Source organism: Larimichthys crocea, chromosome III (assembly GCF_000972845.2).
Source record: "Larimichthys crocea isolate SSNF chromosome III, L_crocea_2.0, whole genome shotgun sequence".
Lineage (NCBI taxonomy): Eukaryota > Metazoa > Chordata > Actinopteri > Sciaenidae > Larimichthys > Larimichthys crocea.
Genome location: NC_040013.1, coordinates 26,216,819 through 26,242,642, shown reverse-complemented (window position 1 = coordinate 26,242,642; position 25,824 = coordinate 26,216,819). Strand labels below are relative to the sequence as shown.

The window sequence follows — 25,824 nt, the reverse complement described above, 5'->3', positions numbered from 1 at the left end:
GCCAAAGCACTCATTAAGTTTGAATCTCCCTCTCACCGCTTGCTTCCTCACCAGCTCGATACATTGTGTGACAGAATCTTAGCAGTCGCCCTTTCTGCGGGAACATGATGCTTTATCGCACCTGTTCGCTAGAGGGATCATAAAAGCCTAAAATGCTTGTTTGAATGGTGTATATGGTTCCATCTCTGGTCCTCTTCTGCTGTTCATTCATTTTCATTCAAGGCGTTGCGTAGGTACTGTAACATAAGTGTCTTTTTCTAGTCTGTGTGTGCTGATGTAGTCTGTATTTGAGTTTCTCCCCATGCCCTAAAATGCTGCCTTGTTTCCAGTACAGGCCTCTGAGGGGAATGAAGCCTTTTCTATCTTTGTGGGTTTTTTTTGCCAGTGGTGCAGTCTCCTTCTCTTTCTGCATATTATTAAGAAACACTGCTACTCACAGTTACAGTTGTTCAACATTACTGTCTTCTCGTGTTGCAGGTATAATGTCAAACACAACTCTGGTCAAAGAGAAACAAAAAAGAAACTAGAGATGTAGTCTTCGTTATCCCGCCCCTCCCCAACCCGGTATCACACATCCAGCTGTTTTGTATGTCTCCTACACAAGCAAGCATCCCATGTCATTGTTAAACATTGTGACACGCTTTAACCCTGATTGATCTTGATCTCCGACACAAATAATAATGTGATTACAGGCTTTTCTCTGCTTCTCTCTTCACAGCAGTGGAAAATAACATTAGATATTTCCTTTCATGTTAATCGCCTTGCTTGGAAGTATACCCCGGTGCACCAATAGGCCTCAGTAATGCCTCCTTTCTTCTAAAAAAAAAAGAAACATCCAAAATAACCTATTTGCAGCACACCCACACACACATTGCTTAGCTCTGTAACACCGTTATTCTGCACCCATCAAAGCCTGGCTTGCTTGTCCTGGTGCAGCGATCATTCCCCCACAATAGCGGGATGGCATTACTGTGCTTTTGAAAGCATTTGCATGGCAAAGCAATCGCATGCACCTTGGAAATAAAGGAATTGATCCTGTTCATCGCAGGTTGGATTTCCTGGATAAAGCTGTGGCAAACGGATCCCTATGCCATCTCACTTCGATATATACACACACACCCTGTTTCCTCATCCTCAAGTTTACTTTGCACTAACTGCCTGCTTCTTAATCTTGCCTGTCAGGCTGTCAGGCAGATACACAAAAAAACGTATGTGGTTCTCTCTCGCTGCATTGGTTACTTGGCAGACACGCTGATTAGTGCCAGTTTGCCTCTTCTTCAATATGTAGATACCCAGATAGAAAGCTGGCCCTATTCACTGAGTCCAAGTACCAAAATAGCAATTGCTGTTCTCAATCAACTATGGAGAAATTGGTTTGCATTGTTGGAAAGAGGTTGATTAGTGACTTTTTGAAGAGGCTCTTGAAATTACTTCCAAATCAGGCTGAGCTGACAGACGGCTGGTTCAATATTCATTTTACAGTGTAAGGTCAGCAATAAAGGATGTTATTCTTTTTATCATGCTTCATACTGTATGAGTGCCATACATTTGTGCCCTCTGGGCATGCACATTGTTATTCTACACAATAAACGTTTATCTCTATCTACTCAGAATCAAATCTATTCACAACTGTACAAATTGCCGCTGTGCTCTTGGCAAGGTACGGCTAATTTTTTCGACGAGGAAATTCCTTGTCAGGAGCAGCCAAGGGAGTAAGTGTCAGTTTGATACCACAAGTACACTAACGGCTGTGCGGGAGCATAAGTGTTCGCTGCGCTTCGGTGACGGTGCGTTTGATTTCAACACTGACCACCGGTGATGCCAACCCTGTAGTCCCCGTCTGAGCTGCCTCTTGAGACATGAGCATAGACGGCCCTCCCCCACATCTCACTCCCAGGCCGGTGCTGCTGAGAGGGAGAGGGAGAGAGGGAGAAAGTAACTGAGAGGCTGGCAGACAATAAAGTCGCTGTATAGTGTATATACTTCTATCACTTGTCTATTGTTACACCGCACTTACAAGCTTATGCAGTATGTGGGAACTCAGTGTGGGTGTACAGCGACCTAAACTACTATACCCATCTCCCCTAGGGGCACCTCAAAGGGATGCTTGGGCTCTGCTGAAAAATGAGAGGCAAGGCAAGTGAGAGACAGAGAACAGAGGGAACAGAGGGAGGTAGTCTCAGCTGTGTAGGAAGGCTAACCTGCGCCTCTGGAGATCCTGCGTCTTTTCAAAAGTACCAAGACAAGCCCATCTCTCGGACTGCTCACTCCCTCCTCTGACTTGTTTTAGGGCCACGGTGTTGATATAGTTCAGCACGATGACTTCTGCAGCACTCACTATAGGCATCCTTCATTGTTTGGTATTGATGTTATGCAAAGTTTGCGCTTGAAATATGCATTATTTTCTCAGTGTGAATGAGAGAATATGGTGTTTGTGACCTTGTTTCAGTTTGAATCATATGCCCCACTGTTTCCTAATATGCCCCAAGTGTATGTAATGCTGAAAGCACATTTATTACACATCAATAATTCTGTACATTTCCTTCTGGAAAACTAATTCTCATAATAGGATTTTGTCAATGTGATTTGAATAATGATCTCAAAACATCCCATTTTAGGCTACTTAACTAAATAGAATATTACTGATTGCAACACTTATCCATGGTTGGGGTTTTGGTAACCTTCTTTTCTGTTTCTTGCCAACAGCCAATTTTCTCTCAATTAAAGCATGATATTAGCACTCAGTAGGGCATAAACAGAAATAACCGTACACCACTGAATATCATGCCTTGATTATGAGCTTAAGAGTGGGTGTACAGATGGATCCAGTTTCTATACTCATATTAGACTGCTGGTGTTTTTATGTGTGTGAGAAGGGGAGAGGGAATCGCTGCCTGCATCTGCACGACCGTGTGTGTCTATGTAACGCTTTGGCAGCAGGGAAAGCTGGAAGTTATCAGCTCTATCCTGTTAAAACCTCTGGAAAAGGGGAGGGCAGCGGGGGGAAAGAAAGACAAAAGTCACAGGTATAATGGGAAGAAAAAGTGTATCATTACATTGAGAGCCAGTCAGTGGTGATGCCAGTTGGCCAAAGTTAGCAGGAAGCTGTCCTAGTAAATGGCAGCAGCTGCTCGCAGTTCGAGAGAGCATGTCCCAGTCAGAGGAGAAAAGCGATGGCATCTACATTAATACTACCTTAATGGCCCATCTGGCGCTCCGTAGGGTCCCTGGCTGCGCCACCGACTCACAGGCGTTTGACAGGCAGTCTCCAGCGCACCAGACGCGCATGGCATGCCAAATGGCGGGGAGACGCCTCCGTGGCGCACAGATCTGTCAAACTCTCTCTGACGCTGTAGTCACACAGGCAAGGGAAGTTAAGGCAAGTTTTCACACGTGATTGGTTCTTGACATGGATGGGGAGAGGGAGGGGGCAGCAGGAGAATGACTGGCTTGTCTGTCTCCTCCGCACCCTCCTTTAAATGCAAACACACATATGTGCTCAGACACCCTCACACACACACACAGTGAGCGCTTCATACTAGACGCTAAGTTGCCATGACCAGATTAAACCTCAATGAGAAAGCCAGGTTAAGATTAGCCAGTGGTGGATTCACTCTGCTCCGATGGCAAATGGAGATAAGGAATATTATTTTTGCTGCGAGTCACAGCCTCTCTCTGTAAACAAATACTGGAACGAATTGCTTCATTGGAAGAAATTGTGGAAGGTCTTATCAAAACACCACAGGGCTTTCTGGCTATAATTGGCATAATTGGCTGACAGAGCAGTCTGCAGTCCACGATGTGGCACAGTGATGCACTTTATGATCATGGCTTTAGGTCTTTAGATTGCCCTTTCAGATACTAAAAGACACTGGGCCAGAAGTACATTAGTTAAAGCAACTACAAGGAACTTTCATTTCGTGTTGATTCTGGTGGCACCTCTGGACAAAAGTGGTAGTGTCTCCACTACCTCCTGTTGTGCTGGTCTGGATCTGGCTAGTGTGTGCATTTGTTTAGAAGTGAATGAATGAATTAACTTATTTTAAATCAGTGTTTTTTTTGTAAATCCGCTATCTGCAGATTGCAAAGCAATTAGGTAATGTAATCTATTCAAGGCTATATATGTATAGCGATGGTGAGACAGTTAACTTTGTTTTTGCACCTTTTATACACCTATGTAGGTTGAATGTAAGCCTGCAACTAAAAGATTCGGTTTTCTCTGTAATAGTAACTTTCCCTAGAAATTGGAATGCTCATTTCAGACACTATTCTTACATTAATATTTATTTTATTTAGTTTTTTTGCGAGTACTAATACTTTAATGTGAGTACTCAAATTAGAAAACTACTTCCACACCCCTATTCCATACCTGTCTATAAAGGAAGTGGGACATTTGTGAGTCAGCTTTGAATCCTTCATCTGTCAAATGACCAACCAAGGTAGAGCACAGACGAAAACAGGAGTCAGTTACCCTTTTTTCTTTTTTGCTGATTCTGCTTCAGTATCAGCCGTAACCACAAAATATATATTCTCCAAAGAAAAATCTAATCCTGCTTCTTTTTAACTGGTTGCCTGGGGAAAATGCCAACATAGGCTCTTCCGGTTCGAAGGAAATCCGACATGTTGACAGGCATTAAGAATAACTATGTAGAAATAGCCAACCTTCTTGCTGATGGTCTCGTTTGCTTATGTGGGTCATATAGAAGCATCGGTATTAAACCGATCCTGTTATAAACCAGCTTTAGTCTGCTTTGATATGCAAACAACAGGACAGGATGTTTGTGTGTTAATGTTTCAAAAAGATCACGATTGGGTCATAAAGTTTGTCATTTCATCCTCTTTTAATCAAAGTAAGATTAATTTGATTAGTAATTTAGAATAATCCACCACATGTGACTGAGACAAACATTATCTGATAACATCCTGTACACAGGGTTAGGGAGAGACTAGCCAGTTTTACCAGTGGATGATCTCATCCAAATTCCTACTTTGCCCTGTGTGCTTGGCCTTTCCATCAGCCCCCGTTGAGCTACACAATACCTGCACAGTGGAGGTTTCTCTCAGAGCAGGTCACATTCTGCAGTACCCACCAGCACAGATCACAGTCCCAGAAGTCTGTATCACACCGCTGCTGGGAAACTATGGCTTCTTTCTGTATGAGTAAACTACACACAAAAGTACAGCAGGAGTACTTTAAAACATTTGCTGCCGTTCTTTCTCTCGCACTTTTTTTCTTAAGGACATTTTGAGAGATAGCAGCAGTTCAAAAATGGAACGGAAGGTTCTTTAGAAAATGCATTTCAAATGGCTTATCCAGTAGGTAGCCCCAGAGGACACCTCAGGGATAAACCTTGGCAAGAAAGGAAGATAGTGGGGGGAGAAAAAAAAGTGAAATTGGAAAGAAGACACAGCCGTGACTAAAACAGTAGAAATATAGAGAGAAAGGGTATCCTCTTAACCTGCCGACGCCTCTTCAGAAGAATCACAGCGCTCCATATCAGTATTCACTCTCTGTGTTCTGTGTTTATAGAAAAAGCCGCGATCCGCTGATGTCTCTTGCCCCAGACAGTCTCATATTTAGACAGCCGGTGCAGGTGATTTCCAAATGACTCACACTGCTGTTAGACACTGTCCTACTTTTAGTTTAGTTGTTTCTTGTTTGGCGTTATTGGTGTAGCTGATGTTGTTCTTGCATTTTAAGTAAACTATTGGAATGATGGAAATGTGCACGATTAAAAAGGGTGTAGCGTCTTGCTTCAGTCTGAACAGCACAAAACTAGTGGAACCGGTGTCAAGGAGAGGTCAGCCGGACAGCCGCTGCCAAGTTTTGTGCGCAAGAAGGCGAAAGGGAGGAGAGAGATGGATGAAGAAGATGAAGGCTGAAAGGAAGGAGGAGAGGGAAAAAAGGAGGAATCAGCAAAATTGGTTTGGGGGGGATTGAGGAGAGAGAAGAGCAGGAGGAACTCTTCAACTTTCACTCTCGTTCCCAGATGTGTTGTAGGCAAGACATAGCCTTTGAAGAGCTTGTGGCAAAATCGGCCAAATATGAATACACACGCTCTCCACTTTCCCACTTCTTCTCATATACTTTCTCTTATCCTCTCACCACTGCCTCTTCCCCCACCCGTCTTTCAAAATCTCTGCACATCTCCCTCTCTTTATCTTTCTCCCTGGGCATCTCCGTTCCTTAGTGGCAAGCCCGACCGGGGGATTTCTGTGGTACTGTGAGTGAACCTTCACCGTCTCCTTCGGCACGCAGCACAACACAAACACACACACACTCGTACTGCTGCATTTACAACGCCAACTTTGATTCACTAAATATGTTTTCACCTTTTCCTGTAACGCTTTTCATACACAATTAAATATGTGACCATGGATAATACGCAGCCTTCCCAGAGAAACCTCTCCTGTTAGTTGAAGCTGAAAACAGAAACAAACTTTTGACATGATTTTCTTTTCAGCACAGGATTACCACGAACACCCCTTGCAATCTACTGTTCAGCCACTAGAGGGAGCTTATATTATGCTGTGGCCCCTCATGTCAGGAATCTGTTTTTTTATTTATTTTTTTATAGTACTGTTGTTCCAGCAAAAAAGGCAAAATCTTTCAAATGTTCCCCATTCTGTGCCTAAATATCACCGACTGTCATACAGTTATGTTTTTGACAATGTAGAGATCATGTCCTCTAACCTAGACAAGAGACAAAGACCTAAATTGGAATTAGGAGTGTGCTTTTCTTCAAACAAATACACTAATTGCCTCTCACATGTTTGCGTGTTAATGCAGAGACTTACTAGTGTGAGAGTCTATGTGCACTATGTGCAGAGGTGATAATTCTACAGTTGCTCAGAAGCTTGAGCGGGGTGTGTAATGACAATAACAGAGAGCAAGTCTAGGCGTGCTTTCAATCTGCTCCCTAAATGTAATGAGTCTGGGCAGAAGTCTGGTCATCTCAACTTGATCAAAAACGGGAGGAAATCTGCAAATGATTTATTATATCCTGTGGAGATTCATCAGTTACACATGTCAAAATGATGCTGAGCTGAAAATTAAAAGGCATCTTTCATCACCATTATTTTCCTAATATAGACGGAAAGTCGGAGCAGGAAAGTCGAGGCAGTCAGGACGGTCGAGGGAAAACTGTTATCTGGTTAAATTTAGAGCACATTCCATTTTATTCGGTCTCATTTTCTTCTGTATACATTTAATTCTGATGTTTTCCTCAAAGATAATGAGTGTGTTATACACTGATATGAGTAGTTTGAATAAGAAATATCACCAGAGCTTTAGTTTTTAGTGTCTTTCAAAAATAGTACTTCTAAAATAAATAAATAATACAGCACCTATTACGCATCATTTGATTTATTTTGTATGTTCTCATCACCAAAGTACATTCAAACAATTATCTGTACTTCCTGAACTTTCCTTTTCTGATTTATGCACACCTTATACATACACATGGACATTTATCCCTACCTCGTGTGCACCTTTGCCCTCCCGCGTTTCATCAGCCTGCAGATGACTAATGCATATTGCCAGTTAATCATATTTTTTTCTGTTTCTGACCCTCCCTAATAGGAGCGGGGTGACATGACAGCATCCGAACTAGACTCCCAGAGTTGTCCTGCCATAATGTTACACGATCTTCCCTCTCACGTTACTAAAACAGGCTTGGCCGATGGGATTTGCCGTACTCTGCGCTTCCCTCTCCTCCACTCCTCCTGGCCTTTTCCTGTGACAGGGCTGCCGATGATACAGATCCGCTGTGACATTTTACATTGTGTTCCCTAATTGCAGCAGCTGATAGTGGGATAGCTCGCCATACAGCTGCATATTTCTTCTTCTTCTTTTTTTTTTTTTTTTACACCCTTTGCCTTTTTTCTTTTTCTTTTTTCTTCTTTTGAGGTGGCTGGCATGGGGTGGTGTACTGGTTTAGACTAATTGCGTTGTTCACGTGTTGTCTGATGGCATGCCATTAGGTGTTTCTCTCTACAGTATGACTCTATCTGCAGCAGCACCTAATTATATAAAACATCTTTTATCTTGTTTATTTAAAATAAAGCTTCATCGACGAATCAGTTTTAACTGATCGACAGAAAAATAATTGCTCGTTAATTATCATGCAAAAGTTTATATTTTATTTGCAATTATTATAGAGCAAATGATTCGTCTCTAAAATAATCTACAGATTAAATACAAAGAATAGTCAGTTGCAGCCCCAGGCCAAAGTCCTGTTCTTAGTTCCTCTTTTTCTCTGATGTTGTGTCCTCGAGTGTCTCCCACAGACTGCGACTCCCAAACTGAAAGCCAGAATAAACCTGTGTGACAGATGCAGCTCTAATTATACAGTTGTTTTAAGACTGTCAGGTTGCAGCGAAAAGGGAGCCAGCCATTTGGGAAAGTGAAGGAGGAGGGTATAGGAGCGGGGAGAAGGGGGGGGTGGAGGGGGGACGGTTTGATGGACGGACATTGTAACACCAGCATCTGGTGATAGCTGCAGCTGCCGTATCGTTTTCCCACTGCCAGCTTGCCAGCTAAATAAATATTGCCACGATCTGTCTTGTACTAGCAAGTGTAAATTACTTTAACACGTCAATAACTAGTTTACAATGATGTTTTTTCCTGCCATTTCAGAATATATATTGATTTCACATTGCTGTTAAATGGCATGAGCACTGTTTCCCTCACCCTGCACTTTGTTTTTCACATAGACTCCCAATGAACTTGGCAGGAACAGGAGGCGAGGGAGAAACTGTATCGATCACGCAGCTATTCTTAAACTTTTGCCCCATCGCTAAATACAAGATTCAATTCATCATATTGATTATTATGCCGCTTATAATATCACATGTTTTTGTTTTGTTTGTGAGGGCAAGGGTCAGATCTGTGGCAATATTTTGTGTTGTTTTTTTTATTTAGTCTTTTTACACTGGTAGTGTCTTTTGCTTTTTGAGCCATGACACATTCACTGTCAAGTCTCAGCAGGGTTGTCATGCATTTAGTGTAAAAAGCAAACCTTTCGATGAAAAATACATCAAATTTTTTCTTGTTTTGTTAATTAAACCTGATTTATAATTAGCACAGATGACAGACAGAAATCTTTAATGTCAATGTTGTGGGTATTTTTAATTTTATGCATTTTTTAACAATATCTCAGTAACAGAAAAATAATTAAAGGAAGTGATTCAGTAAGAAACGATGCCTACAGTACACATTTTCTGTGTGTTTGCATATAAACAAAGGACGCGCTGCACAGTATGTGGACGGCTCTGTATGCGTCTACGTGGTTGTTCTGTGTGTGGATATGCACATCTGTGCGTTACGAAGTGGGAGCATTGCACGTGTGTGTGCACCCAAGGCGCATCTCTGCAGGCGCGCTTGCACTTCTATATTGTGTGTCTATTTTCATTCATATGGGTTCCTCCTCGCGAGGACAGATGTTGGGAAACCCACAAAATCAGAGCTGAAGCCGCACTATAATCACCGCGATTTTAATCAAGGTCTCGCATTGTGACCCACTTATTTTCTCACAGTGCTGATTGCACTGCAATGCAGTGACGACTAGCATTACAGAACTGCAGCCTGTGATTAACCTTCACATCATATACATGTTCCCTAACCAGCGTACAGCGAATCCTAATCCCAAAATTACACCCACTTGGACTGGAAAAACCTCTCCCTTTGTCAAATTTAAACATTTTCCTCCCTCGTCCTCCCATCTTGATATGATACAATGATGATGCCTGCTTCCTGCATATGAGCAAATTGAGGTATGTGTAATACTTCAGTCAGACACAAATATCTTTTTGTGGAAGCATGTATGCACACTCTGTGACCTACCTATTTTTTTTTCTTCTCTCCAAGTTAAAGTATTCGCAAAATACACATAAAACACACACACACATGCACACATATAATTCTGTTTCAGGCTTTTGTAAAAAATAAGGAAATATTCTAGCCTTCTTTGCCATTTTACTCCAGTATTATAATTTTCACATCAGTGATAATAAAGCAGATTGATTATTCATTCTCATGCTTCAACACCATTTAATTGTGTAGCCAGAACACTCCAGCTTGGGGTCAGCAGGGCTCTCTCTCATTTACACAATGACACACACACACACACACACACACACACACACACACACACACACACACACACACACACACACACACACACACACACACACACACACACACACACACACACACACACACACACACACACACACACACACACACACACACACACACACACACACACACACACACACACACACACACACACATTCAGAAATCTCTTTCTTACTTCTTTCTCTCCCAGATGCTCTCACTACGGCTTCTCAAAGGGCCCCCCAAAAACATGCCCAGACTGGAATTCGCCAAAATATTCTTTCTCCTATCAAACGCACACTGTGCTCCGTCACAGTCCCATCCCACTTATTGCTTCAACTTCTCAATTAATACCCCTTAGGAGGCATAGCACCCCGCACAGCCTCTGAGACTCGGCGCGGTGGTGGATTCTCCTCGTAAATATTCACCAACCAGACTGCTGTAGTGTTTTCCTTTTTAAACCACATCACTAAACTACCACTTAACTCCATCTCTATCCCAATCAACACCAACAGATTAAACACATTAATCATGAGCAGTTTGCAGATCTCATGTGCGTGTATGTGCCTGTGTTCTTTGCAAAGTTTAGTGCAGTTTCTCCTCCTTGTGAGGATTTTGGGGACTTTGAACTCCAGCGCTGTGTCCCGTACAGTATGCAAACACTTCAGTTGTAGTCTTTGTCGTGACCCCGAGCTATTAAAAGGAGAAGATGAAAACCTGATTTTAAACAGTTTTGTATCGATGGCACAGAAAGTAGTTTTCTTTTTTGTTATGAATTGGTAATAATTAGTGTATTTGTTGATTTGTTGTTGACGTTAATGAAAGTTGAACTTGCAGAGTGCTTTTATATTCTGTCCGTATGACAGCCATAGCATCTATACCATACCTGTGGATCAGCAGGTATCTGTCCCCCTTTCTCTCTCCTCTCACCCTGCCTGCTCCTCCTCTTCAGTAGCTAATGGATCGTTGTGGTTTCCAGGGTCTGCTCCAGAAATGTTCTCCTGCGGAGATCTCGTAAGAAGTGCCCTCAGCTGGTCCCTCCGTCTGCCATTAGGCCTCTCCACACTTTTTATCCCTAGACCTCCGAGACCTCAAACTGCCAAATGAGTTGAATTATGGCCAGTTATGTGGAGTGGACCTGGCGTCACGGGGGAGAGGCCTGAGTCAGTGGAACTAACCACACTCCTGACCATTAAAAGGCAGCCTGACAATGCCTCTTCATCTTTCCCCCCCCTGCTCTCAAAGGCCGGTACTGCAAACCCATGTCCCCCAGAGGAGAGACACCGTACAGCAAACCAACCAATGAGCCAGGCAGCCAGCCACTAAGCCAGTCTGTCAGGCAGGCAGGAAAGCAACCAAAGCACCAAACTCCTCCACACTCTACCAACATCATAAAATTGTTAAGCTCTTCCCGGGCTCTGTTTTGTTTTCGCTCATTTCTTTTCCTCGACTATGTTTGCCCTACATTTTTGCCCTATATATTCACCTGTTTCTCATCTGTCTCTTACCTCTGTGTTCTTCAATCACCTTCCCTGCCATTTTTTTTTTTCCTCTGCCCTTCAGCTAAGTGGGTGGGGTTGCGGGGTTATAACCACACAAGGTTAATTGCAGCAGCTAAAACAAGCATGGCGGTCAGGGCCCCAGCTACTGTATAAAGGAGGTCATCTAAGTCAGGCAACCCTCACAAATCCACTCACAACATCTAAAATCACACGGACGCTCATCACGCCAGCCTAGGAGACCACAGTTTGCATCCATCGCACACACACACTGCACTGAATTTGATCTGTCACAATAACATGGGCATCATGACATGATGGATACAGCCTTTTTTTTTTTTTCCCCTCTTCTCTCCCTCGTTGTGCCTCTCTCCGGTAATCTTGATGCAGTGTGTAATGTTTGCTGTAGCCGGCGGCTGAAATTGAATGAGTGATACAACCAGAGGTGCTGGGATTACCGTGGGCAGAATTGATGCTATCTGTCCAATGATGTGTTATTTTGTGGAAGTGAGGCAACAAACCGGAGAGAGAAATGGTCGCAGCGCTCTGTATGATTTTACAGTTTAAGTGGTGAAAGACAAATAGAATAACAGTGATGTGCTAGCAGGGGTTGTAAATGGTTGAATAATTTTCCTCGATTTCAACATTCATTTATCTTTTCTACAGTCTTTTGCAGGGCTTCGCATGGCAGCTTGAATGCTATTTATCCCTCTAGTACTACTCACAATTGCAACATCAGCTAGCTCAGCGCACATCTTTAGAGGTGAGACGGGTTGCGTCCAGTCTCCGCTCCTCTAATAGGGTCGGCTCAGAAAAGGGTCAGAGGTAAACTAATGGCACCTGCAATAGATGCTTCTTCCTGAAGCCTAAGCTGAGGCTGAGCAGGGGCTGGGCTTGTGGGAATAAAAGTGTGCTGCTTTAAGACTCAGCAGCCTGTGCCCGGGTCAGACGCCAACCATTGAAAAGACTAAATTCAGCTCTTTCTGCTGGTCTGGGGCACAAGCTGAGGGTCCTGGGCTATTGTTGTGGGGTCAAGTTAAAGCCGTACAGATTGCCAGAGCAGCTGACAACCATTCATCACAAATTCAGCAACAGTTCAGCAACTGTATAGCTGTAAAGTTCTGCTTAGGTAGGTTAAAGGCTTTGGATAAAAGTTTTAAACGTCACTTTTTATTGTTTGTGTATTTTAAAGGTGCTATTGGTTTGGACTTCTTTTATTATTGCTGTGAGAAACTTTGACAGACCCAGCAGTCACCTCTCTTTCTTGCATAACATTTCAACAAACCTCTTTTTTTGGGTTATCTGTTCATGATGTGCCCAAAAAAAGTGTCCTGGCCAGGTTCAACTCATCTAATTTTGTCACTATTTTGAGCTTTGCCTGAAGCTCAGTTTTGACTTATTTTATTCTTTTCTTTGCCATTGCAGGCTTAAAAATCACCATCTTAGCATAATACAGCCCACTTATTCACTCACTTGCTTTGAATATACAGTATTTGCAACTACACTCTTCTTTAGTCACTCTTGAATTTACAGTATGTGTTTATGTGTAATAATTGTATGTTTTGCATCTGGCAGAGAGGCTGTGCTGTTGGCTTTGAGGGAAAAATTAAATAAGAAGGGCTATTTTTCTCCCCTATGTAAACAGCTGGCAGCATCCCATGCTTGCACAATTAATGGGCATCTAATTGGCAATAATCATTTTTACTTAAGCAAATTTAAAATAGGCAGTTGCCCCTGGAACAAACAGCTGTTGGTGGAACCTTCTGGCAGCATAGCGTGGATGTTTGAGGATGTGGTTGATCAATGCTTACAGGAGGTGGTCCATACATGAACACTTACATACCCAACTGTTGGCACACACTCGTAACAAGCTTTTTTTCTACCCAAATCCGTCAACGGTGCTCGAGGATTTACAGTACTTTGGGTACAGGTGCATTTCATGCATAAATCAACATGCGCTCTACTTATTACCACATAAGTTGTGGTTGTATCATTGTGCCCATTGTTAGCTTGTCTTATTGTTATTAAGTTTTTATAATCCAAATTGTCTTTTGTGCCATTCAGTTGTGCAAGACTAAAATTTATTATTATTATTATTCATTTTGTTTTTACATATATGATCACTAATCAGTCTTTTTTTTTGTTTTGTTTTTTTGCATTTGACTGAGGCTGTCCTGGATTGAACCAGGTTGCCACTCAGTATCCTGGGATTTTACAACAGATCACAGTAGTTCAGAGGAAATAGTTCCTGCGCACTGTGAGCACTGAGCACAGTTAATTACATCAAGAATGCCAGAAAAACTTGCCTGTCTTTAACTGAAGTGGAACTTCAGTTAAAGACAGGCATAAAATGTGCCTTAATTACAGAGGAAGTATTTAAAGCTTGATTAAAGAGAAGCAGTATTTTTACTATAATGATCTCTCTATGGCTTTTAGGCCAACATGTATGTTTTTAACATAGTTGTTGAATCTGATTGACAGCTTTTAAGGTCACACTGCTTCAATGTGAATCTTTGGAGCTGTGATTTCATTCAACTGAAAGCAAACCCCACCAAGGTCATGATTCAATAATAAAATACTACGAAGAAGTACATTACTGGCAGGAAGGACAGAGCCTTGCAGCTGGCAGACAAGCAGGCAGTGGGCAATGAATTAAACACAAAACTATGCTTTGCAATATAACTCATCTGGCCAGGAGTCACTCAGACTGAAAGCCAAACAGGACACAAAGAAAACATAAAACAAAAACACAAAATTCTAATACACCGGATAAAGGTATAGTGTAAATCTTTTCGACATTGGCTTTGGGACTCTTTAATATAATGCACAAATTAATTTACACGATGAAGTCTGTTCTTAAGCCTTCCTCCTTGATGAAAGGTGGAATGAGCGAGGGGAAAGGGGGAGAGAATGAGCGCGTGGGAAGCTGAAAAGTAATGTCAAACGACCTGATTGTGAGGAGGGAATGGATTAAAAGGCATTGTTTGAGCTTGGAAGAGGACGTACCTTCCGTACCACTGGCTGCCATCTTATCTCGCCCCCCCAACAGTGGTCTAATCTGTTGGTCGAGGACGCCTGCAAGTAATTTCTATCCGTCAGACAGACAATGCAGCTGCCACCTTGTTGTTCATCATCACGGATTACTGTACTGTGTATCTTGTCCCGCCCCTACATAGACCACTGACAAAGGACTTAATTGAATATCCGTCCATAGCTAATTTGTGTGTGTTCCATGTGGGAACACAAGCCATACAAAAATACATGCAGACTTGTTTTCACATGCATGCAGCCTATAGTAAGCAGGTACATAAACAGCCACCCGAATACGCACAAAGCTGTCTGTACAAACCCCCTATAGGAATTTTTTTTTTGAAACTACTTGTTCGTTTCGTCTGATGTTGAAAGTTGGGTATTATTGCCTTCCAATCCTTATGGCTAAACTGTAAACAAATTGAATGGACCAGATTCAATTAACTCTGTCCAACCCAACATATAATTACATGAAAGCACCGAGTGAGGAATGGGAGATAATGGAGTTTTTTACCCTTGAACCTTAACCCTACTTTTCCCCATTTGTTTATCAAATTAATTTAAGCCAGTAGATTTGTTATGTTTGGGCTTAAACACATATAATCACCCATTTTAGCTTCATATTACACTTGTGCTTAAGCTAATTAATCCTCAGTGTTTATCATGCATAAACAGTAATGGCTTTGCATTATACATCAACAGAAGTAGGGGTCTTTTTGTTATCAAAAATGTTAATTATTTAGTGGCATCAGAATTTACTCGTTGTCCAAAGACTCATCTTGTCCTCGTTTTTAGACAAACATTCATGGATGACATTGAATGACATTGGTCTTAATGGGTGGGCTGTTTCATTGGGAAGTGGTTGTATTTAACAAAGACAAATCTGACAGTTGGAAAAAAAAAAGTTATACGTCTTTGTTTAAAAATATCTGAAATTTTTTTTTTTCATGAGAATCTAGATTTCTGCCTATGGAAAAAACACTTTGTCCATGTTTTCTCAACTGAGGAGACTGTCTGTCCGGATTTTCTGAAGTGACAGCTGTGCTTCATCTCATATGATGATGTGTTAAACAAAACACTGCCCACATGTTTGCCTTAAACTAAGTAGCCCTTAACTGCTTGGACAGACAGCAGGCTGTTGCACTTTATGTATTTGTTTATTTTCAAGATAAGGGGCCTCTTTTATGGATAAGCAGCTGACGCTCCCGCTCTGTCAAGCTGGGACAGGCTGAGGAAAGATAAAATAGAGTCTGTTAATCTGGTGCTGGTGAGCAGAAAGAGCGATGTTATTGACCTACGCTGGCAGCAATGTGTTTCAATTATACACCGCCATCCATTTGTCAGGCAAGCGGAGCGATGGGGGGGACACGGAGTTCAGGCCTGGGTTAGAGTCATTCTCCATCACTTATGATGTGTCTTTGGAAAGCACTTTAATTGAATTACCCAATTTATTCTTCAAGCAACAATGCCCTGGCCCAGACCCATGACGTGAGACAATTAGATACAAGTTTAAAATCAGGCAGTTTGCATACTTCATCTTTTCATGGTGTACACAGGAGAGGAGACAGCTAACTTATGGTGACTTTCTTCCCCTCTTCATCCTGAATGAATTCTATTAATGTGAGTGGTGCTCATGACAATTTTATCTTACACCTTCTTAAGGACTGCTTGATGTACAGCTTTGTGAAACCTATAATATGGTATGTGGTACGCTGCCTGTGTGTCGCTGCCCAGCCATGTGCGCCATGTGTATGTGTTCTGTAGGATTGCAACTGGTAATTTGTCACCACAAAACTCCCAATGCTTTGGCTAAGTGGGCAATTGAGACCGTAATGTATTGTACTGTATAAGCAACTAAAAGATAACTTCAGTTGATGTACAAGCGGTTTACCCCTGACCAATGCTAAAAACTTTCCAGGATTGTGTGCTAATTCATACAATCCATCATAGCCCACATACAAAACACAGTGTGCATGAAAATGGTGGCTTCGGAGTTACACATTCAAATGTCTACATCTGTCTTTTTAGTTAAAAAATAATAATAAAATGCTGCATGTGCAAGGCATGTTGTCAAAGCTCATTGTAGTGATTTAAGTTTTCCCCCTTTGTTCAGTGCTACAGTATTCCAAGCAGATTTCCTTGAATATTTTCCCTGATATTTGCAAATTGCACGTGGTTGAGTGTGATTAATTCTAATCAAGTTCAATTTATTCTGTTGGAGCATCTGGAAGAGGCCTAAGTGTTGCCTGTGTTCTGTCTGCGAGATGTCTGACAAGATGGCCGGGCTGTCGATCACCTCGGCCCCAGTTCCAGGTGTAGGGAAGGTGCTTGTGTCAGATGCACACTGGTCTACTTGCACTCTGGCCCTCACACCTGGCCGTTCACCAAACTCTGATTGTCAGTTCATCCATTTTCACCAAGACAACAAGTCTCGCTGTCTGCTCCCACTATCTGTGTCTAATCAACAGTGCTCCTCTTCCAGTATCTCCACAGCTCATCTTGTTAAGGGCGAAGAATGGTGGATGAAAATGTACTCTCTATAAGCATGTAATGTACACCAATTATGTTAATTTGCAGTGTTGCAGATGGCCCAGTGTTGATTGCAGCTTTAGGATCAGGAGAAGGCAGTCTGAAATTTGAATGTGGGAGTCACGTGACACTCATTACTGCACAACCTCAACCGAATATCCCTTTGTCACTCGTCATCCATCTGTGCTGACTGTCTTTGACAGATAAGACTATGCAGAACTGTGTAGGCAACTAAAGGGTTGCAGAAGAAGCAACAGAGAAACACTATCCATACTTTTAATTGGCAGTTCCCTAGTTAAGCTATATTTGGGTGTGTTCTCAATTAAGAAAACAAGTAATATGAGCAATAAGTCATCTAAAATCGCAGTGATTGGAAGATAGAATGGGGAAACGGATAATGTCCTAATACGGGATTATACTGTTTTTTTCCCACAAAATAATTGTCCAGTAAATACAGAATGCAGGCTGTATAATGACAGTAAATAAAACTATCAAGATCTTTTTCTAAATGTTGTTTTCCTCTGACAGTCTACCTCATTGGGATATGGATAGATACCCACTTCTAGCATGCTGGCTCCAGGGGCGGGAGAATCCACTCCAAATGCCAGTCCTCTATGGGAACTGTGACATTCGAAGTGTGCCAAGGTGTACCGTGCATTAGGAAAGCATGTGCAGTCAGCTGTAAATTCATCATCGTCTTCAGCCGCGCTGCTCTTTGTTCTGGCTATTGAGGCAGGTCAGTTTAGCCCCCCTGTCTTGTGTTAGACCATGCTAAAGTGAACCCATGCTGATGTCCAAATGAATGGAGTCCTTTCTTGAAGCCATGGCCATTAAACTCTGGAGACAGAATATAGCCTTAAGTCCTGCAACCTTTGTGGCAGGGGGTTCCTGCCAGGCATGATTCCTGTTTAGTGAATAAGTGGGGTAATTATGGTGCGGTTGGGGCTGTGCAGCAAATGTCACCAGCAGATAAACAGTAGGAGCAACCCTTCCGTAAAGGCCTGATTTATCCACCCTGGACCTCCTGTAGCCTGCAGATGAATGAGGAGCACTTGGGTGTAAAAAACAAACTAGCTTCTCTTGATTTCACTGGAGTTCAAGGATGCATATAATTGGAGAAACAGTAGTTAGTAGATAAGGCCCCAGGTTACATCTTACTTTGTCACACACCAAATCTCATGCTGGTCTAAAAGGGAGGTCCTGGTTTGATCTGTGTGTGTCGTAGCAAGGAATGTGCTTGAATAATAATGTGTTGATATTGTATTGAAATAATCCACGCTGAATAAAAGTTGCTACTAGGACCGCCACATCTCTATTCATGAACTAGGAATGGAAACTACAGATTTGAAATAATAGCTCACACTTATGGTTTTATGTGTTGCTATTAGGGAGAGTGAATCTTAAACTTCTCCATTCCAAGTCCCCTCCTCTGATTATCTCTGATTGGTGGATGAAGGCACATCCATTGCACTCCATTAAAGAGTGCCCACTCACGCGTGACTGCAGGGCGGCCTTTATAACATCACGAGCCTTGGGAAATGGGAGAGCCAGCGAGCGTCATTCCATTACCTGCTGAAATGGATGCCCCTGTATCTCCTCCTTGATTAGCTTTGTCTCGAATAACAATGATAGCTTTAAGTGTGTCTAATTGAGGCTGGGCTCGCCCTCCCTCTCTGTGTGAAAGTGCTTACTCATTTTGTCTGTCCTTTTAATAATTACATTATCATTTTACGCCCCTGCCCGGTTCCTTGGGAAGTGGGCTGGCGCTCGTGTTGAAGTGAAAGCTCATTATTGGAGCTGAATTATGTGCAGTTTATTGATCCCCATGGTGGATTATGGTGCTCTAAGTTAGTCTAGACAGAATAGTTAGCCAGATGACAGAGAGGAAACATAGAGGCCCCAGGGGAAAGATCCCTGGGCTCAGTTAGCAATTAATGCCTGCCAGGTAATGGAATTTAAGTTTACACTAAATCCACCAATGCCTTGACATTTGAAGTGCCTTATAAAAAAACATTAGCCTAATGAGACGGTCGAGAGCAGGCGAGGCATTCTTTTACACACAGTTTCTCTACCTTACGCTCTTCCTTTATCATCTCATCCCATGCAAGCACCCAAATGCCCATCCATTGTTACTGCAATCAGATATTCTAATTACTCACATTGGAAAATAGTGTATGGTGATACTTTTTGGATGCGTGTTTTCCTCTCTTGTTTGGCCTGGAGCAAGTTTGATTGATAGGCTTTAGTTGGGTCCATTTCGCAGACCGGCTTTGCTAATCTCCATCTTAGGCTGCTTGAGGATGTTTGAGTGGTGGAAAGGCCAAAGTGCTGAGTAAGAAGCCAAGCGGGACATTCATCTCTATGAAGGCGAGGGTCCGTTTTAAGGCTATCCATCATTATCTTGATGAACATGCCTCAATACCAACGACATTGCCGCCCTGCCATCCAAGGCCGATGGTGGTTTATCCTTTGATGGACTTGTGTAGACCTCAGTCACATGAGGAGTGAAGGGGTGGAGTGTGTGTGTGTGTGTGTGTGTGTGTGTGTGTGTGTGTGTTTTTACACATGTGGGTTAGGGTTAAGTATTATTTGAAATATTTCGTGTAGTGGTGTATTACCTGAGTTTCAGTTCTTTGATAGCCACTCAGGAGCTTGAAGTGCTGCAGTAGGCACAGGTTTGGAGAGGTGACCACCCTGACCGGGCCTAAAGATTTAGAGAAACTGACACCAAATGGAGACAGATTTAGGCCGTTCCCCTGGATATTTGTTTGCAGTGCATTGTAAGACATGACTACATGAATAATCTACATGTGTTTTACACAGGTTCAAAAACACAATTCCTGCTTTATCTGTATGATTGTTTAGAAAACAAATTACCTTGATCTCCTTACCTCTCCATACCTTTTTATTATTTATCAAATGAATGTACTTACATTGAAAGTATATTATCAACATGGGCCTCTTTCTCCTATTCATAATGCATTAAATGGTTAAAAAAAGTAACTAACACACTGAGTAACTTTTTCTACACCAGTAGTTTTAGTTGTGCTTGAGTAATATATTAGAAATGTAACAGTACTTCTGCTTAAATACAGATTTTTGCACCTTTTTCACCACTGGTGATATTTTACTTCAAGAAATATATAGTATATAATAATAAGAAAATAGTCTCCTAATGGCAAACATGTATTTTATTTCTTAATTTGATCACAAAACTGAGCAGACATTCACAGTCAGCTCGACAGATTTCGATGCTCGATGCTACAGGCACTTTTTGGTTGTTATCAGAAAAGCAGAGTTTCAGTATCCCCTCATCTGGAAACACAGTTGGTCAGTAACAGAGTGGATTTACCTCTCAATAAAATCTATGTCCTTCCCCTACAGCTGACAAAAATTGTGTAGATTACAGTGTTCTGGTTTCAGACAGACACGTACACCTACACACGCACACTTTATTAGGGCAGACTGCCAGTTGATAAACTCTACATTAAAGGATGGCCTTAATGAAAAAAATACTGGATAGTCAGGCAATATGCTGCACCTGTTAAAGCAGCCTTGTACATCACGAGAGCGAGACAGGGAGCCAACAACTTTACCCCATAATGAGGCCAATATCTAGCTCAAAGCCTTTCTGTGCCTTTTGTGGTTTACCGTGTCCTTGGCTCATAAGCCTTGATAATGTTAGTAAATACATACAGGGGAATGGATAAACTGGGCTGTAATCCACACTACCTCCTAGATGTAGGAGGAAGGGGAGCGATAGGAGGGAGAGGAGAGAGAAGCAGCTGATTAGACTGGTTTTACTGCACCTCTGCCGACCTAGAAAAACACAGCAGCCCTGACCTTGCATAGCAGTGCCCTTATATATCTAATGATCTCTGAGTACCTTAATGATACAATGTGTTCCTCCATTTTGCCTATCCTTCTTTCGTGCCTTTCTCCCCCCCCTATTCTCTCTCTTTTAGCACAAGCCTGTGCACACGCACACTCGTCCACACACACACACACAAAGTACACAGCCTTGAAAAACCCAGTCAGCAGTTTGGGTTAGGAGTCTAGCAAATGAGCTGTCCTATTGAAATAGAAAGGAGAGTGCTCTGTGCTGCAGAAAATGCTGCTATGGCAAGGCTCACAGAAGAGGGACGGAGGGAAAATTACTTGTTCGGACAAAGAAACATGAGAATGTCCTTTCACTACAAATGTACCAATTTACATTTAGACGGAGCAGATTACATCCATTTCTTCCATACTTTATTTCTTACTACTTTTAGCACAAGCATATCTCGGCTCATTATCATTCATAAAACACCAGTAAGTGCTCTAAGTGTTGTAAGAGAGGAATAAAAAAAACCTTCCATTTAAAAAAAAATGTATTTTTCTCATTGATTCAGCGTTACTCTCCCTCCTCCCAGGTACTCCATTGGTTTGAACACTCACTGTGTGGTGGGACTCCTGCAGTTTAATAGTGTTATACAGCTCGTCTCCACTGCATCAAAGACGACTAACCAACCACACTACCTTCTTATATTCTTAAAGCGGGCTGCTGAATACTGTGTCTCTCATTCCATCAAGAGGGAGTGCATTTTTTTTTTTTAGACATGATGGATCTTGGCTGCTTGATTGGACTCGATGATCAAACAGTTTGATATCTGGAAAAAAAACCCACACATTTCTTAAGTCTTCGTTATGCTTTTGAGTCCTTCTGCCATTTTGTCAATGTGTAGAAAACAGCTTCCACTGGCTTAAGTCATTCAATCTTGCGTCTAATTCCCTTTCTTTGACTACTTAAAGCACAAACCTCCATTTGGTCCTGGTATTCCCCCTTCTCGTTCAATCCACCGACAGTAATTAAGATTCCATTCTGCTCTGAATAGGAATGTTAAGATGGAGGGTTATCACTGGGCTTCTGAAGGCTCACCCAATGAAACACCTATAGTGACCTCTCTGATTTACCCAATAGGGGTCCCCCCCCTCCACCTCGATATATCCCTCTCCCCCTCATGGCTGTCTTGTTGTGTGGTCTCCTCTCTTCAGTTCTCTCATTACTCCCTGCGTGAAGGCCTGGGAGGTGGGTGGCAGGGGAGGAGTGGGGTGACTGCAGAGGAGGGCTTCTGTCCCTGGATGAGTGAGTGTGGATAAGAAGTTGTTTGAATTCATAATTGTGCTCTCGTGAAGGGGGAGATTTGTAAAGCAAGGCTGGGTTCATTGTGTGGCAGTGCGAGTCCGGTGGAGGGTGCGAGCCGCTCAAAGCTAATGTAATCTACGCTATTAGAGAGGGTTAATTAGCTGCTGAACTGGAGCCTGAAGAGCAGGCAGAGAAGGAAGAGAGACACAGCGAGCGAGACAGAGGGAGAGAGAGAAGGAGGGCGGGCAGCAGGGATAGAGAGGTCTTCAGGGAGTCATTAGAGACTGCTTGTTGTAATACAGCCACACAGTCAATAAGGCTACTCCTCTGAGGAGCAGAAGAAAGGCAAAGATAGACATGGAGGGAAAGAGTTTCACACCATGAAAAATATCTGGATGTCAGCGGCTCTGCCACTAAAGACATGTTGGGACGCTAGAGATTAATTTTTTGGCCTGTTTTTTAATCCTATCCATCGAAATATGCATTTTATTTTTCACAACCAATCCAAATTTACTCAAACAATTCCCTAGAAACTCAGCAAAGTAACACATTTTTAGTGTCTGTAAATACAAACTTGTCAGGAACTGACTGTGTCTTTGCACAATTTTTTTCCTCTTTTTTTTTTTTTTTTGGAGCTCTCGCTGTCGCATCATAAAGTGTGCCTTCTTGTTAACACCAACTCTGTGATGAACCGCAGTATTAGATCAAACTGGGTGTGAAACTGCAGTGACATCATGGTGTATCTTCTTGTGTTTGTACATTTCACTTTTCACAGCAAAGTCCAAACACGTCGGAATATCTGAAACACCTCTGTAGGCCTCGTCACACTGACTGAAAAAAACATCTTTGAGTCTGATGTTGACATGTTAGACATTTACTACAGTTATACACTGAACATCTAGAGATGTGAATCTTCACTGTTCACTTCACTTACGGTTCAAATGCACAGTTTTTAATGGGATTTTAATCTTTTAAGTATGTATACATGATTCTATTTCCTCTCTCTGAATCGAACGCTAAAGTTGACAGAGCCTCCTCGATTCTTGGCTGATTTTCTGGGCTCGCTGGTTTGCCAAAGACACAGTCTTCCGTCCACATCGTGATCTTTGAATTGAGAAATTTCCACGTGTCTAATTACAACACAGCTATAATAATTAGTAAGTGACGATCCTTACAGTGACCCAGAATGGAAACCGGTTCTTGTATGATGTGAATGTGCTGTAGTTCAGTGGCGATCATTGTGGTTGTGAAAACCTTCTTTCAGCACAGTCTTCATCCTAACTCAACACAGAAACTCTCAGCCTTTTTAAATGCCATTCTGCACTTTAATGTAACACATTTAGTGAAAGCAATTCCAAGATACTAGATAGTATTGATTTCTTGAAAATGATATGAGACTATGAAATGCATAAATCATCACAAACGTTGCTTTGAATAACAGGAGTGAAAAACAAAACGTATATGATCTTGAGCCTGCCTATGTATAGGCCTGCAAAACCGTGTGCTCAGTGTTTTTTTTAATCCTGTGTTATGCAGGTGTAAATTCTGGGCTTAATGTAGCTCCAGTGAAGCTCTGCTGGATGCTAGCAGTCTATTTGTATTTATCACTGTGTCCTCTAGTAGTCCATCCTGTCCTGGGTCTCCTGTCGCTCTGAGCAAAACTTCACTTAAGATGGGTAGTTAGTGCCTGTTCCCATGGCATTTTAATGCAGATTAATTACTTTCCCTGGCCCAGGCAATCCATTTTTGTTTGTTTGTGGATGTTTTTAGCTTTTTCTTAACCTTGGGGTGAAGAAAGAGAGGAAGAAAAAGAGAGAGGAAGAAAAAAAAAAGAAAAGCCCTCCACAGTAGACTTATACCCTCAATTTAATAGCCGAGTGAGGTGTTTCTCCAGCATCATCAGATCAATGGAGAGTAAATAGCCCACACTTCTTGTTTCACAGTGCAGTATTGATCTTTTCCTCAGCCTCAGCTTCCCTTTCCCCGGCATCTCGTGTCTTTCAACCCCTGGGACTGTGCTGATTGCCATAGATTGGACAAGCTAACAAGCGCATGATGAGGAACCAGGCTTTCTTTTCTTCTCATAGGCTGTTTCATTTTTTTTCTTTGTGGCACTGGCATGAACACACACAGACAGACAGACATACACACAGGGACTTAAAAACAGATCAGATCTACACAGCTCAGCGCCATAAAGGAGTATGCTGTTTCTTTCTTGTTCCCTCTGTTGTCTACGTTGTTCTGTCTTCTTCTACACTGAGAGGATCTACTGTAGCTGTGCCTGACTTTGGGATGTTTGCCAGGATGATGGAGTATACCAACTTGACTACAGAGTAACTCAGAGACACACTTGTGTTTCTTCACCTCACTGGGAACTTTATTTTTTTTCCAGCTGGCGCCGCGATTGTTCCAGAATCTTCCATCCTCTCTGAAAATATCTCAAGTGGCCTGCGGAGAGCGACACACTCTGTTTGCGTTGGAGGACGGCCGTGTGGCGGCATGTGGGTAAGTTCAGTGTCAACGCAGCAGACAGTTTGCCGAAGTCCAGACCTGAAGGGAATAGGAGGAGAGATGAGGAGGCAAACCCCTCCCCACACACCCATCCCAACCCCCCTGATATTAATGCATAAGCAAATTAGGGTCAGGGAACAGATCGAAAGGTTGTGTGCATGTGTGTGGGGCACATTGACGAGAAATCATTGGGGTATTTAAACTTTGCCTTTTCTGTGTGTGTGTGTGTGTGTATGTGTGTTGCGTTGCACTTGTTTGCATATGTGTGAGCACATGCTTGTGTTTGCATGTCTCTTCATTTCTGCTCTGCATGCAAAGTTGTAATAAATCTTGTTGAGTGTGTGTGTGTGTGTGTGTGTGTGTGTGTGTGTGTGTGTAAGAGCTTCGTGTGCTGCCGAGTGACTCAGGATCAATATGAAGTATGTTTATTGAATCCAATAGTTGTGTTTGTGGAGAAGGGGAATAAACCAGCTGGAATAAGTGATCAGATGTGCTTTTAAGGCTCATTACCAGCCTGTTGGGCATATAGATCTGCTTTTAAACAGCCCTCTGGATTGGACAAGTATATGCAAGAACACAGCCAATATGATAAACTTGCATTGCATTTGATCATCTACTTAGTATGTCCAAGATTTACTTCTTTCCTGCATAAACTTTAGACTTTTCACTTGCAACTCATTCAGTTGCATAAATGTGGACGTGCTATTAAAATCTGCTTAATTTATTGTTTTACTTTAGGCTTTGTTTCAGTGATAATAAGGCTCATGTATTTTGGATTTAGGATAATTGAAATAATATTTTGTCACAGATTCTCTTAATTGTTTTTAAGATCTGATAATATTAATAGGAAATAATAGATGGATGTGTTAAAATACAATAATAAATAGTATCAATACTAAATGAACGATTAACAGTATGGAGTCTTTGTGTTATTTATTGAAAGATAAGTTGAAATACGTGTATTGAAATATATTAAAATATGGCTTGAGGGGCAGGTGTGGACAAACAGTTGA

General features: G+C 42.1%; 1 protein-coding gene across 4 annotated transcripts in view; it reads left to right on the top strand.

The window, feature by feature from the left end:
- Positions 1 to 25,824, top strand: part of LOC109142379 (probable E3 ubiquitin-protein ligase HERC2) — a 329,793-nt gene that overhangs the window by 72,394 nt on the left and 231,575 nt on the right. For all 4 annotated transcript variants that reach the window (XM_019275965.2, XM_027276672.1, XM_027276677.1 and 1 more), the window contains exon 5: positions 24,693 to 24,805. In XM_019275965.2, coding sequence (XP_019131510.2) covers positions 24,693 to 24,805 — 113 coding nt within the window. The remainder of the gene's footprint in view (positions 1 to 24,692; positions 24,806 to 25,824) is intronic.